The 14,620-nt window shown below is 33.5% G+C and overlaps 1 protein-coding gene across 2 annotated transcripts in view; it reads right to left on the reverse strand.

Moving 5' to 3' along the window:
- The window catches only part of LOC128996054 (uncharacterized), a 46,975-nt gene extending 33,005 nt beyond the window's left edge, over window positions 1-13,970 (reverse strand). For both annotated transcript variants that reach the window (XM_054421191.1, XM_054421190.1), the window contains exons 1-4: window positions 13,825-13,970; window positions 13,096-13,161; window positions 2,455-2,478; window positions 2,110-2,145 (exon numbers count right to left, since the gene is read on the reverse strand). In XM_054421191.1, the coding sequence (XP_054277166.1) occupies window positions 2,110-2,145; window positions 2,455-2,478; window positions 13,096-13,161; window positions 13,825-13,860 (162 nt within the window). In that variant the 5' untranslated portion in view covers window positions 13,861-13,970. The remainder of the gene's footprint in view (window positions 1-2,109; window positions 2,146-2,454; window positions 2,479-13,095; window positions 13,162-13,824) is intronic.
- Between the last annotated feature and the right edge of the window lie 650 nt (window positions 13,971-14,620).

Genomic DNA, 14,620 nt, shown 5'->3' on the forward strand with positions numbered 1-14,620 from the left:
TTAAGATTTTGTTGCGTTATAGTAAAATTGTACAATAGATGTATGTACAGGATTTTGTCATCTGGGTTCAAATCTGGATACTTTATTACTTTACTACTAATTACTTTAAATGAGAAATGCCTATATTATCTGCCCCCCACTGTACCACATTTCAACTCAATCAGTTCAGTAGTTTGTGCTTCCGAGAGCAACAAGAAAATACACAAACTCACAAACTTTAAGATTTATAGTATTATATATATTATAAGAAGTGTTTGGGAGTCCAGTTACAAAATCCAAATGTGGCAACTATTCCTTATAATAATTCCAGTTATTGTCAAAAACTCATTTATACATGAGCATAAATGGAAAATTATTATTCCGTATATGAGTAATTTAATTCCATCATATATGGCCATATAAAGACCATGATTCCATATATGGAGGATATTTATGGCCATATATGGGCAATAATTTCATATATAGAACACATGTATGGCCATATATGGACAATCATTTCATATATAGAAAACATGTATGGCCATATATGGCCAATAATTCCATATATAGACTACATATATGACCATATATGGACACCACCATATATGGATACAACCACATCTGGCCATATCTGCTTCCATATATGTCCATAAAAAACCATATATGGCTTTATGAAACCATATATGGAATTTTGATATGGCCATATATGGCCAGAAATTACTTTTTTATAGGGGGAAGACCAACCAACAGTCTAAACATCAACCTAACCTGTTAGAATTAGCAAATTGAAACTCGGGTTCACTTTCCCTGGTGTTGGCGTATTTTAAATTCTCCAGTCAAGAAAGTTTTGTCAGACTGTTTGTGAATTAAAGGAAGACTTGCAGATTTTAGCTATTGAGGCATTTTATTTGGAAAGACCGGCGAATGAGCCTGGCATTAACGATTGGTATTTCGAGTTTAAAGTTATGTTATTTGAAAAGACTGGCGAATCGGCTTTGCATTAAAGTTTGATATTCAGAGGTTAGAATTTTTTTGTAGAAGAAAGACCGGCGAATGAGTCTGGCATTAACGTTCGATATTTAGTTTAGAGTTTGCAATAGTTTTATATTTAGATATTGGTATTGGTTATTGTATAAAGACCGGCGAATTAGCCTGGCATTTAAAGTTTGATGTTAGTCGCCGTTAGTCGATTATTTTATTTTAGAAAGACCGGCGAGTTAGCCTGGCCAGTAGGGAATTGTTTTAGTTTATTGAATTATTTTTAATTTAGAAAGACCGGCGAGTTAGCCTGGCAAGTAGGGAAATATTTTATTTTAAAAAAATTGTTGTGGTTAGAAAGACCGGCGAGTTAGCCTGGCAGTTAGGGTGATATTGTAGCATACTGAATTGGTTAATTTGATAAAGACCGGCGAATTAGCCTGGCACTAGTCACGCGAGAACAATACAGCGTTGGCAATTGTTTTAAAAGTGATCATTAAAGCGAAGTTGAGTGGGCTGACATCGTTGACCCCTCGTGGTGAGGTGTCACTCTGAGCTTTAGCAGACAATAGATAGGGATAGTTCGAAATTGAATAGCGGAAGGACCTTGGAGTTTCCCAGCTCAACTGGAGTGATTCCGAGCATGTTATTTGTAAGGCGATACGGTGAGGAGCGTGGTACGGGAGAGCCTCAGATAGAAAGGCCGCGACCCCGGGCGCACCGTAGCACCTTACAAATGTAGGACATCAAGTAAAATATATGATTGTGATCTTGCTGTTAGGTTAACAATTGAAAGTAGCCTTAAAATACTGATAAACAACCAACTATGGGGGAGAAAAATCTAGAATAAAGATACAAAAAAAAAAAAAAATAGCAAAGCTTTATCTTGTCAAAAATCAATGTGCACTAGTTTTAGATGAATCTGGTTACGGAACGTTAAAATTAAAACTACAGCTGTATACCCCACCTAAATATTACTATGGTATTTATTTTGTCTGACAACATTTTTAAAATGACAAGTATATAATGTTGTTTTAAAATATAGTTGTATGAAGTAGGTCTAATTAGTACATAAAAGTACAATAAGTTATGTACATAATAAAGTACGTCGTGTGCAACTATGTATAGTGACAATTCAATGATCAGACTCACTTGCCAATTTTCAGGATCGTTGGCCCTTATTAGTCTCTGAAAAATAAAAATAAAATAATTTAGGATAATATTATTGGTTTTTCATTACGGTACTTATAAAAACTCAAAATGACAGATTAACCCTCAATATAGTGTATGTATATTTATAGTTATTTTCATTTTGCTGTAAGATTTATATATCTACATATACAAGTCAAATTCCTCACATACGGTCGCAAACAGCTTGAAGTCTGTAATTCGGTATACTCTTTATTCAAGTTAAAAATAAGACAGTTAAATAATAGTGTATCTCCATAATGACTACACATTTTCAAACTAACTGATACCAGGTTTCTAACAACTTACGTCAGGTATGGCAATTTTTGTGAACTGTAAAAAAGAAAAAAACATATTATAAAAAATATGTAATGTTATTACTTTATTTCTAGTGAAAATGACAATCTATCATGATAATGTAGTAGTTGTGTGGGTTTTTAGATTATGAACCACATAGTAAATGATAAGTGGTTTTTTTATGGCGGATTGGTCAATCTTAATAGTAGGAGCGAATCTGGAATTGGAGTTAGCTTTTTAAAGGGAGATATTTTTCTGTTGATTCAAGATTTTAAAAGATTTGATAAAAAAAAGTATACAAGTGATTTAAAACCTTCTTACGACTAAAATTTTGGTGGCTGGATGAAGAACTATGCTGTATAAATTTGTATACTTCATATCTTAACACACATTGGTAAATTATAATGTCAAAAATTATTCACATTATCAATATAAAAACAAATAAAAGAATTTTTAAGAAGTCCTTAAAGTTAGCATATTGTTTTATAAGTAAAGAATTGCCTAAGAACTTCAAAATGTTCTACTGAAAAATTGTATGTAGAAGTTTGTTAATAAGATGGAAACTTAGCCTATAACTGCAACTTTTTCAAAATCAAAAAAGAATTCCCTTTATTGTGTTTGCCATATTTGGTTTTGTCTTTACATTTCGACTCATGCCTACTTCCAAACCATATCAAGCATAGTTTTAGGGACATGAGACAATTGCAAGATTAAGATGCATAAAGTCTGCTCGAAACACAGAATAAGATAGGGAGTTTTTTACGCAGCCCAAATTGCACGGAAGAGATTCACTGTCCTGAGACAAAACCATTCACCCAAAAAAGTCAACTTTCAGTTATTTACCAAGAAGTATTCTACAACTCTTTCTGAACCTTTTGATGTATGACACATATAAACATATTTTTTATGCGGTGTTATTTTACAAAATATCACCCCATTACAGAATCTACAGAATTCCCATTTTCAATGATCCTCTTCTACCCACCTAGGGGGTTGGCCAAATTGGTTAAATTTTGTATTAAAAACTTTGGTTTTTATGAACTTTCAAATGATAATAATAAAAAATTTAATATGTCATATTTTTTTAAATTTTGGTGGAGTTCCCCCTTAAGTTTTGTAATATACAGGGTGTCCCACGAATAGGGTTTAAAGTTTGATTTTTATATTACTTGCCCATTTATTGACTGAACATTTTGAAACTTTACACAATTTATTAAGTAAGTTTTTAAATAATCTGACCAAATTTCAGCTCTGCAACCCTTGTAGAAACAAAATGGTGGCAGATTAAACATGTACTGATTTGTTTCCAATAAAAAATCACTTTCTTGAGATATTCATCTGATTTTTTTACCACGTTGCATAAGATACAGACATTACAATGACCGAGAATAGATATGCACAAGTTTTAAACGAACATGTCTTGCCTCATTTTAAGGTTACAGAAATTGGATCAAGCAATCTTCCAAAAAGATGGTGCTCCACCTCTTATCACAAATCACGCCAAGCAATATTACTAAATACTGATTATAAGTTAAAAGTCATAGTTTGGTATTAACTATCTTTATAAAACCAAAAGTAAATATTTACAAAAACAACATAAACAAATGAATACTAAACATATGTTATTTGTCATCTTCCCCTTGAGCTTGGAGTCCTAATCTTTTTTTTATAAATCTATTATTCTTGAACCCATACTTCCTGCCCTTCAGTAAAGCTATCTTCACGGTTTAAAGACTTTCTATCATAATGTGACTTTTGTGCTTTCTGAGTTTCTATCATTTTTTCATAGATGCTGTCCTCAACAAGTTTGGGTTTTAATAGTTCTTCTCTCATTGGAATTTTACTTCTTAAGTGTCTGCTGTTAAGAAGCTGAGCTGGAGAAACTTCAAGGTTAGATATTGGGCTGTTTCTGTAGTTTAATAAGTATAACTGCAGATCTTGTTTTGTTTCTTGACATTTTTTTAACATTTCTTTCACTATTCCGACAGATTTTTCCACTAATCCATTTGATTGGGGATAGTATGGACTTGTTGTTATGATTGTTACATTCCATTCCTGAGAAAACTGCTTAAACTCGATACTGTTGAAAGGCATATTATCAGCAATCAGTGTTCTAGGTATCCCAAATCTAGAAAATACTTCTTTAAGCTTAGAAATAATAACTGAACTACTTTTTGAACTTATCTTCAGAGCCTCAATCCACCGAGAGTAATAGTCCACAATTACTAGATAATAACTTCGTTGAAATTCTGCAATATCAACTGCAATTTTGCTGAATGGAATGTTTGGAATATCATGATTCATCATTGGACTTCTGGTTTTTGATTTCCCAAATTTTTGACAAATTTTACATGTTGACACTACATTTATTACATCAGAAGTCATACCTGGCCAGTAAAACAATTGTTTCATTTTTTTGTTGATTTTAGAGGATCCTAAATGAGTTTCATGTAGAGTATCTAATACAAACTTTCGCAAACTTTTGGGTACAACTAATCTTTCGCCATAATAAATTAAATCATCTTTAACCTGCAGGTCTTGTCTAATAAAAAAAAATGTTTTATCTCACCCTCAAGTACTTTTGGATCCGGCCAACAGTTATGTAGATACTCACTTACCGAGGTCAAAATATTATCTGACTTAGTTTTGGATTGAAAAAGTTTTAGTCTAGGTTCGTCTTCAGTTATTTCGTGAACTTCCACAGTGTGAACGAAATCATCCATTAGAACATCTTTGGGTTCGTTAGTTTTTATTCCACATCTTGACATGAAGTCGGCAATGTACATATATCTTCCTGGTAAGTATTTTACTTTCAGCTGGTAATCAATTAGTTTTAGTTTCAATCTCTTTAGTCTGTTATTTACAATTTTCCCAAGTGGTTTTACTGCTATTGACACAAGTGGTAAGTGATCTGTAAAAACTACTACATCCTGAAGACCATATATATAAGTGTGCAGTTTTTTTACAGCAAAACAAATTGCCAGTTGTTCTTTCTCTATCTGTGCATAGTCTTGCTCAGTATTGTTCATTGATCTGGACCCAAAATGTACAGGCTTACCATTCTGAAGCATACAAAAGCCAATAGCATCCTTTGATGCATCACATTGGATTTCCACAGGTATATCTGGATCAAAAGGTGCGAGAACCTGAGAACTACAGATAATTGTTTTTAAATCTTCAAGTACTTTTGAATGACTCTGAGTCCAATTCCAAACTACATTCTTTTTTAGAAGTTCTCTTAATGGAGCAGTTAATTCAGACACATTTGGAATGAAACTTCTTAAATAATTTATCATTCCGAGCATTCTCTGCAGTTCAGTTTTGTTAGTTGGATTGACTAATTTTTTGATTGAATCTATTTTGTCAGGATCAGGTGACATCCCTTCTTTTGAAAATTTTACCCCTAAGTATTTTACTTCACTTTTACAGTACTGAAACTTGCTTAAGTTAAATTTGATATTGTACTTTCGAGCCCGCTCAAACACTTGTTCAAGAATTTCATCATTTTCTTCTTTAGATCTGCTTGCTATGCAAAGATCGTCGAAATAAACTGACACCCCTGGTATATCACCAAAGTATTTACTTACAAGCCTTTGAAACATTTCAGGCATACAAGACAGACCAAAAGGAGCTCTCAGAAATTTATATGTTCCAAATACAGTTGCAAAAGAACAAAGGTTACTTGATTCCTCGTCTAAGCGTACATGATAAAACCCATCCTTTAAATCTAAGATGGAGAAATGAGTTTTGTTGTTTAGCATAGGAGAAATTTCATTCAAAGTTTGGAATTGTGAACTTCTCTTGCACAATATTTTTATTTAACTCTATTGGATCAATGCAAATTCTTAAGGACCCATTGGGCTTTTCCACCACAACAACATTACTTACCCAATTTACTGGTTCTTCAACAGGTTGTATGATGCCTCTTTTCACAAGAGAGTCCAATGTCTCTTTAAACTTATCTTTAATTTTTAGAGGTAGCCTCCTTGCAGTACTAATTGTGGGTTGTGCACCCTCTTTTATTTTGATTTTACATTTATCCGGGAAACAGCCTAATCCTTCAAAAACATCTTTATTTTCCTCAAAGATTTTTAACTTCTCTTTCTCTAGGTCAGTATTACCACCATTTTCATTTCTGACACTGTCAATTCGTTTTAGTAGGTTAAATTTAATACATGTTTCAAGTCCTAAAATAGGTACTGTGTTTTCATTTTTTACAATTAAAAAACTAACTACATCAATCTTTTGATCGGTTTCAATTTGAACATCGATTATACCACAAGGCTTAATGGAAACCCCCCCAAATGACTGCAATGTGGTGTTACAAGGCTTCAATTTACTAGGCAAGTTTAGATTTCTTAAATAGCGAAATGGCAATACATTGACATCTGCCCCACTGTCAAGTTTGAATTTTATTTCTTTGCCTTCTACCAGAAGAGTCTTATACCAAGCATTTTTATTTTTTATGCTATCAACCACACAAAGGCTATTAATGTCTGATTTATGATTGTCTTCAACTGACATGCTGTTATCACAAACATTTTGCAAATTATTACATTGTTTTGAACCAAGGATGTATAATATAATATTTCGACAAACACTAGCAAAGTGGTTTGGCTTACCACATTTTTTACAGATTCTTCCTATTGCAGGACACATTCCATGATGGATACCACCACATCTATAACAATTATTAGTTTTGCCTACCTGTCTGTTGTAACCTCCTTGTGACGTGTTATACCCCTGCTGCTGCTGCTGATTAAAACGTCGTATTGCACTCATGCCCTGTCCATCTGTAAATTTAGAATTCACGACCGTGTCAACTTCAAAATTGTTTTGATCTGTTTTACCTTTATTATTGACAAGTCGCACATTTTTCTCTGCAAGTTCAGATGCTTTACAGAAGTTGATTACTCTATCAAAACTTGTATCTTCTCTTAGTAGTTTTTCCTGCAACTCTTTATTATTCACTCCTAGAATTATAAGTGCTCTCAATATTTTTTCTTCCTGTTCTTCAAACTTGCAACATCTTATTAGATTTCTGAGGTCTGCGTAAAACGAGTCAAAATTTTCATGAGGTAGTTGTTTCCTTGAAAATAAAAGATGAATGCTCATGGTCATATTTTGTTTTGGTACACAGTGTTTTTCCAATGTCTTTATCACGTTTTCAACAGTTTCAACCACAGACTCATCTTTTATTGAGTTGTACAATTTCAAACCATCTGTCCCCAGTAGATTTTTCAGTCTGGCTAATTGAATTTCCTTACTTTCTTTCGTTGTTTTTGTTGCAATAAAGTAAATGTCGATTTCTTCCTTAAACTGTTTAAATTTGTCTGAAATGTTTCCCTCCGATAGGTTTAGTGGATCTGGTTTGTTGAACTCCATAATCTTTAAACTTTACTTTCTCTTCTTCTATTTAAACTTTACGACTGCGCCATGATTATAAGTTAAAAGTCATAGTTTGGTATTAACTATCTTTATAAAACCAAAAGTAAATATTTACAAAAACAACATAAACAAATGAATACTAAACATATGTTATCTGTCAAATACCTTCATGGCCGTTGGATTAGTCGTGGAAGTGAGTTTTTAGACTGTGTGATTATTGTTTTGATAATATTAATGTTGTTCAAAATGGTCAAGAAATACATCACAGTTTTTTCCTTAATTCATTTTGCATTTATTTGTTGGTGATTTTCTCTATAGATTATGTAATTGTATTTTAAAGTTATATAAAGGACTTTCTCATTCTTCGACAATATTAACCTCAAGACTAAAATCAAGATTAGAAAGATTTTATAGCTATTCAAGGTAAATCTCTATCCTTTTCCATTATACATCAAGCCTAAAACTATTCTCTCCTCTCTAAAATTCCCTAATCATTTCATTGGTCCTTCGAGCCTCGGATGAAAGAATCAAGAATATGGATATTCAAAACTACTAATATTGTACATTATTATTTGTTATTTCATCAAGATATTCAAAATTTAATCTTCAAAATCTACTAATGTTTACACTGACAAATTGGAATGTTTGATTATGTTGCCTTAGTAACAATATTTCAACCCCTTTCTATCTTTGCCTTTACAACCTCATTTCTCCAATCAGCTCACTAGTACATTCCTTTAATATACAAAATGAAGTATCAAACCTTTGTCAGATTTTCTAACCTAATCAAAGTTCGTCTCAATAATATTCTTTCATTTATTGACACTATATCAGAAAATGACCATGTTGAATTAGTTGATCAACAAAAGGTTAATTCCTATAAAAGTGAAGTCAATGAAAAGCGTTGTGAATTTAATGAACACATTAGAAAATTACTGGACGTGCCTACTCTGCCTGGTGACTATGATGAATAAGATCTAATTGATCGACAGGAGGAAATAAATGAACTTTGTATCAGCATAGAAAGTAAAATAAATGCTTATCTTTTGGAAGGTAAAGTCAAATGTCAATCAATCTATTACCTCTCATCTCAATGAACGGGAACACTCTAACATGTCTGTGGTGCGCTTACCGAAAATAGAATTAAAAAACTTTAATGGTGACTCTCAAACTTGGATAGCCTTCATCAACCTCTTTGATACCACAATTCATTCAAATTCATCTCTCTCAAATGTGGCTAAATTTCAATATCTACTTAGTACTTTATCTGGTGAAGCACTCAATCTGGTCAAATCCCTACCCATCTCTGAAGCAAACTACACCATCGCGTACAACATGTTGCGAGATCGTAACCATTCAGTGCGAAGACTTTCATCTCTCCACATCAATAAAATCATTGATTTGCCTAGTGTTAGTTTTTCCTCTACTAAGGATCTCAGAAACTTGCTAAACTCTTTTAATGAAAATTCCCAAGCTCTAACAGCATTAGGCTGTGATGTAGTGGAAAACAATCCTCTCTTAGCATCAATGCTTTTACGAAAACTAGACTCAAAATTGTTAAATAAATATGAATCTTCAAGAAATGACTCTGAATCTCTGCCCTCAGTCAATGAGGTAATAACTTTTCTGTCAAATCATTGTGCACATGCTGAAGATGTGTCCATGCACTCACCCAATAGTAGTAAATGGGTCAAACCTCACTCAAATATCCCACCTTTGTCCAACTTCAACCGCAAAAATGAAATGACTCATCCCAGACCATTTACCCTTGCATCAACACAAAGCTCCAGTGATTTCCCTTGCTTCGTTTGCTCTAAACCTGGACACAAAGTATATTCCTGTACTTTATTCAAAGAAAAATCTCCTCAAGAAAGGTATGAACTAATCAAATCCAAGAGACGTTGTTTCTCTTGTCTTGGAAATCACAAAGTCAGTATCTGCAAATCGAAAAACTCTTGTTTTAAATGTCATAAAAATCACCACACCCTGTTACATTTAGAACCATCGAAAGACCTCACATCAAGAAATGCTGTATCATGTTCATCTTCATCTCAAAGTCAAAATGAATTTGCTGGAGTATCAACAAATTTTTCTCGACCTCAAAAGAACACCACTGTTTTATTAGCAACTGTATTGGTAAAGTTGGTGTCTAGGCAAGGTGTTGCTCATGTCTTCAGAGCTCCAATCGACTCGTGCAGTCAATGTGATTTCATAACAGAAAGAGCAGCCCAACTGTTGGGAATTAAACGTCAAAAGTCAACTCTTCGTGTTAATGGAATCAATCAGTCTCTTACATCCCCAAAGGGAATGGGCTATGTGGACATCGAAACACTAAGTGGGAACAAAGTTTCAGAAAATCATCCAATGTTGATTTTGGATAAGATTACCTCGGACATGCCAAGATCTCCTCTTGATCCAAATTTATTGGAAATAGTGAAACCGTATACCCTAGCTGACCCTACTTTCCACCGCCCTGGGCCTGTTGACGTTTTACTACGTGGGGGTTTATTCCCATTCATTTTCACAGGAGAGAAACGACAACTTGGGCCTAACCTACCATTTGTAATGAACACAGTGTTTGGTTACACTCTCATGGGAGTAATTCTAAATATAACAAAGATTCTTCTCGCCTCACAACTATGTTAAATGTCTCTGAATTTGATATTCATTCCTCTTTACAACGGTATTGGCAGCATGAAGAACCTCCCAGACAGACCGAATATAAAGTTTCAAATAAAAAACATTTAGTGAAAACACAATCTAGAGAACCCTCTGCCAGATACTGTGTTAGGCTGCCATTCAAACCTAATCGCCATCATCTCGGCAACTCTAGTAACAACACCAAAACAAGATTATTTATACCAGAAGAGAAATTTAAAACTCAACCTTATTACAAAGAAGCAATCCAGAAACCTCGTCTTGTAACTCCTCTTTCAGAAGATCCATCAGACCTATCTACACCAACACCTGGATACTTTCTGCATAGTACACCTCATACGATGAATAAACTCCAAAGATGGCATCGATGGAGACTACCTTCATCTTGTTGTGATTCAAGACATCCTTACACCTCCAATGTGTTGGCCACTGGCTAGAATTGTTGAAACACACCCTGGTTCAGATAACATTACAAGAGTTGTGACTGTGCGTACGAAGAATGGACTTCTTACTAGACCGGCAATCAAGGTTTTCCCACTGCCTGTACTTGAAGACTAAATTTTATTACAGTTCCGCCCCTTTTGTTGCTTTAACTTTCTCTGTTTTAATTGCTGTTTCTGTACTCACTTGTTAAATTAATTCATTGAACCTGCGGTTCAAGGGGCCCGGCATGTTTAGTATTCTATGGTTTATTTTATTTTAGTCTGTCTCCAACACATGTTTTTAGGTTTTTCAATTTTACTACATGTGATTATTGTTTTGATAATATTAATGTTGTTCAAAATGGTCAAGAAATACATCACAGTTTTTTCCTTAATTCATTTTGCATTTATTTGTTGGTGATTTTCTCTATAGATTATGTAATTGTATTTTAAAGTTATATAAAGGACTTTCTCATTCTTCGACAATATTAACCTCAAGACTAAAATCAAGATTAGAAAGATTTTATAACTATTCAAGGTAAATCTCTATCCTTTTCCATTATACATCAAGCCTAAAACTATTCTCTCCTCTCTAAAATTCCGAAATGATTAGGGAATTTTAGAGAGGAGAGAATAGTTTTAGGCTTGATGTATAATGGAAAAGGATAGAGATTTACCTTGAATAGTTATAAAATCTTTCTAATCTTGATTTTAGTCTTGAGGTTAATATTGTGGAAGAATGAGAAAGTCCTTTATATAACTTTAAAATACAATTACATAATCTATAGAGAAAATCACCAACAAATAAATGCAAAATGAATTAAGGAAAAAACTGTGATGTATTTCTTGACCATTTTGAACAACATTAATATTATCAAAACAATAATCACATGTAGTAAAATTGAAAAACCTAAAAACATGTGTTGGAGACAGACTAAAATAAAATAAACCATAGAATACTAAACAGACTGACCACGCCCGATCCCCAGATTTTTACGTGACTTATTATTATGGAGTTACTTGAAGGTACAGGTTTATACCCATAGCTTCAATAATTATGATTAAATAAAACTATTAATTAAAGAGGACTTTCTCCGTATACCGCAGAATTTATTTTTATGAGCTTGCGATCAACTTATCAAGAGCTGTTATCAGTGTGTATCACAGTTTGAATAATTTTGAACTCTACTTTCTTCATTAGACTATCTTCTAGTTAACTGATAAAAGGCATTATTTCCCTAAAATGTGACAATGGAAATATTTAACTTAACAAAAAACGCCATTTTTTATGTTCCCTGCCTTCAGCGTCTCAGTCATCTCCCGAAGACGAAAATTCAATACACTCAGTTAAAGTCCTATTATAGTCAGTACTATGCTATTTATTACAACATGGCTAATATCTTATCTTACTAATATCAGTAAGTTATTAATGTGAAATGTAGTAATGAATGAATGTAGTAATGTGAAAGTTTGTGTGTTTGTTTGTTTGTTTGTTTGTGTGTTTGAAGTTCGATCACGCATATACCACTGAACGGATTGGGCTGAAATTTGGCATGATGATAGCTTACATTCCCGATTAACATATAGGCCTATACCTATCTCAATAATCCTTTCGGGCTCCGTCCCAGTGGCTCTGTAATTCCCCATGTTAACCTTATGAGTATTCATATTTAAAGGGATTAAAGAATTTAATCAGCTGTTTCAACTAAAAAAGTTGGTTCTATGATATGGAAAAGCATTAAAAAGTTATAAGATTTACCAGCAGGGTGCAGCACTATATTTTTTTTGCATTTATGAAAACAGCTAATTCAGCAACAAAAAACTGTGATTCACAATGAGAACTGTCCAAGTAGGTTATGTTTATGTTTTTCATTTCATGAATAATTTGTGATATTTTGCGAACTGTTGATAATTTATTTTTCTCTATTGTTTAGGTGAAGTGGTAGAACATTATGGCTATGGTAGATGTGTAATGCTTATAGAATACTGTAAATTTAAAAAAGCAAATTTTATCAAACTGTGTCCTACCTTATTGCAAACGCAAAGCTTGAGTAGAACTGCAATAAGCATTTTATACTTATATCCCAACCCCGTACGAAGGACGGGTACTCTGCTAGTATTATATAAGTGCAAAGTTGATGAAATACATTAGTTTACTTGCACATTAGAGTATTGTTCTATATACCTTTGGATCTGCGTGATCTTCTCCTTCTGTTTTAACAGTCGCAACAGTCTCCCGTTGTAGCAATGCCTAAAACGAAAAATATAGTTTCGCTATGAAAGTAAAAGATTCTTGATTTAGGGTTTCGAGATTCAAGAGCTTAAATAAAATTATTATTTTTTTGGCAGTGTTTGAGTGTTCTTGATATAATCACCCTATGTCCTCTTCGCCAGCAATGTGTGGCATCTTTAGAGGGTCTTCTTATAATATCTTGTTACATCACTAACACTAACGCCTATCTACAATAGTTACAAAACATGAAATTCTTGTTCGGACTTAACAGACTTCTTCTGTTCTGTGGCGTGGTTTCAACACAAATTTGGTCTTGAAAAACACGAAAAGTCTAACACGTTTTTTGTTTGGTTAATGCTTTACCTACGACAGTTTTTTTTAAAGCTTTTGGAATATTGTTTTATAAGCTGTGGAAACATTGAATTATCTGGATGGATGAAGATAGCAGAAGTATCATCAGCAAACATAATCTATTTGGAATTTAAGGTCTTACCAACTACTTAAGGAAATACCAATAACTTACTTTCGTCCAATATTAAGCTAACAACAAATAAATATACCAATAACAAAACAGAAACAAGAAAATATGAATAACAATAATTAACCATCAGTGCACAATTCTTTGACCTTAATTCTAAATGATGACAAAGAATATTACTATTATTATTGTTGGATACTTACCAACACGTACACCAGAACATGATGCACTAGCTTCATGTTGGAGAAGATGAAATTGATTAAAATTCACTCCAACTTATACCAGGCGAAATAATTATTTTCTAAAATTAAAAATTCGCCATTCCCGTGTAATTGAACCACCAACTGAATGTGTGCGTCATTGCTAATGATTCAATACATGACTAGCAGCTGTGGCCCGTCCTACTTACGTGAGTAAAACACGTGGCCCGGTGGCAGAGCCAATCAGAGAGCAGTATTTCATAAGCCCCGACTCTCAGTGTTCAAAATGTAACATTGTTCAAATCAGCTATGTCACCTGTGTGCTAAGTGTTCAAGGTCATGTGCCGTAATTTTAGTAATTGGCCTGGCACAAATTTGGTCTTGGGAAATTATATTAAACTATCTGTGTGCCCGTTCTACGTACGGGGATCTTATCGTAGTCAGTTGAAACCTTTTTATATTAAGAACAGTAGTTAGGAACAGCAAGCTTTAGCATCATCCGTAAACCTCTGTTACAATCACCCAATGCAATTGTGATTTTTTACTTTACACTTTACACAACCGCCATTGAAGCGCCGTCAATGAGTGGAAACCTTGTTTCTAAGCTATTGGCGACGATCATTAATAATTTTAAGTTTCCGAGCCGTATACAACACTGATTCAAGGTCTTCTTTCTGGTTATCAAAACTCAAGAACAATTGTATACACAAAGAATCTCTGGTTCCTGACCTGGATGATGCCTAGTTATTTAATTTCATTTACTGTTACACTATATTATTGCACTTGCGATTAATTAAAT

Source organism: Macrosteles quadrilineatus, unplaced genomic scaffold (genome assembly GCF_028750875.1).
Source record: "Macrosteles quadrilineatus isolate MER2022 unplaced genomic scaffold, UCM_ALF_1.0 Scaffold_5__1_contigs__length_97177068, whole genome shotgun sequence".
Lineage (NCBI taxonomy): Eukaryota > Metazoa > Arthropoda > Insecta > Hemiptera > Cicadellidae > Macrosteles > Macrosteles quadrilineatus.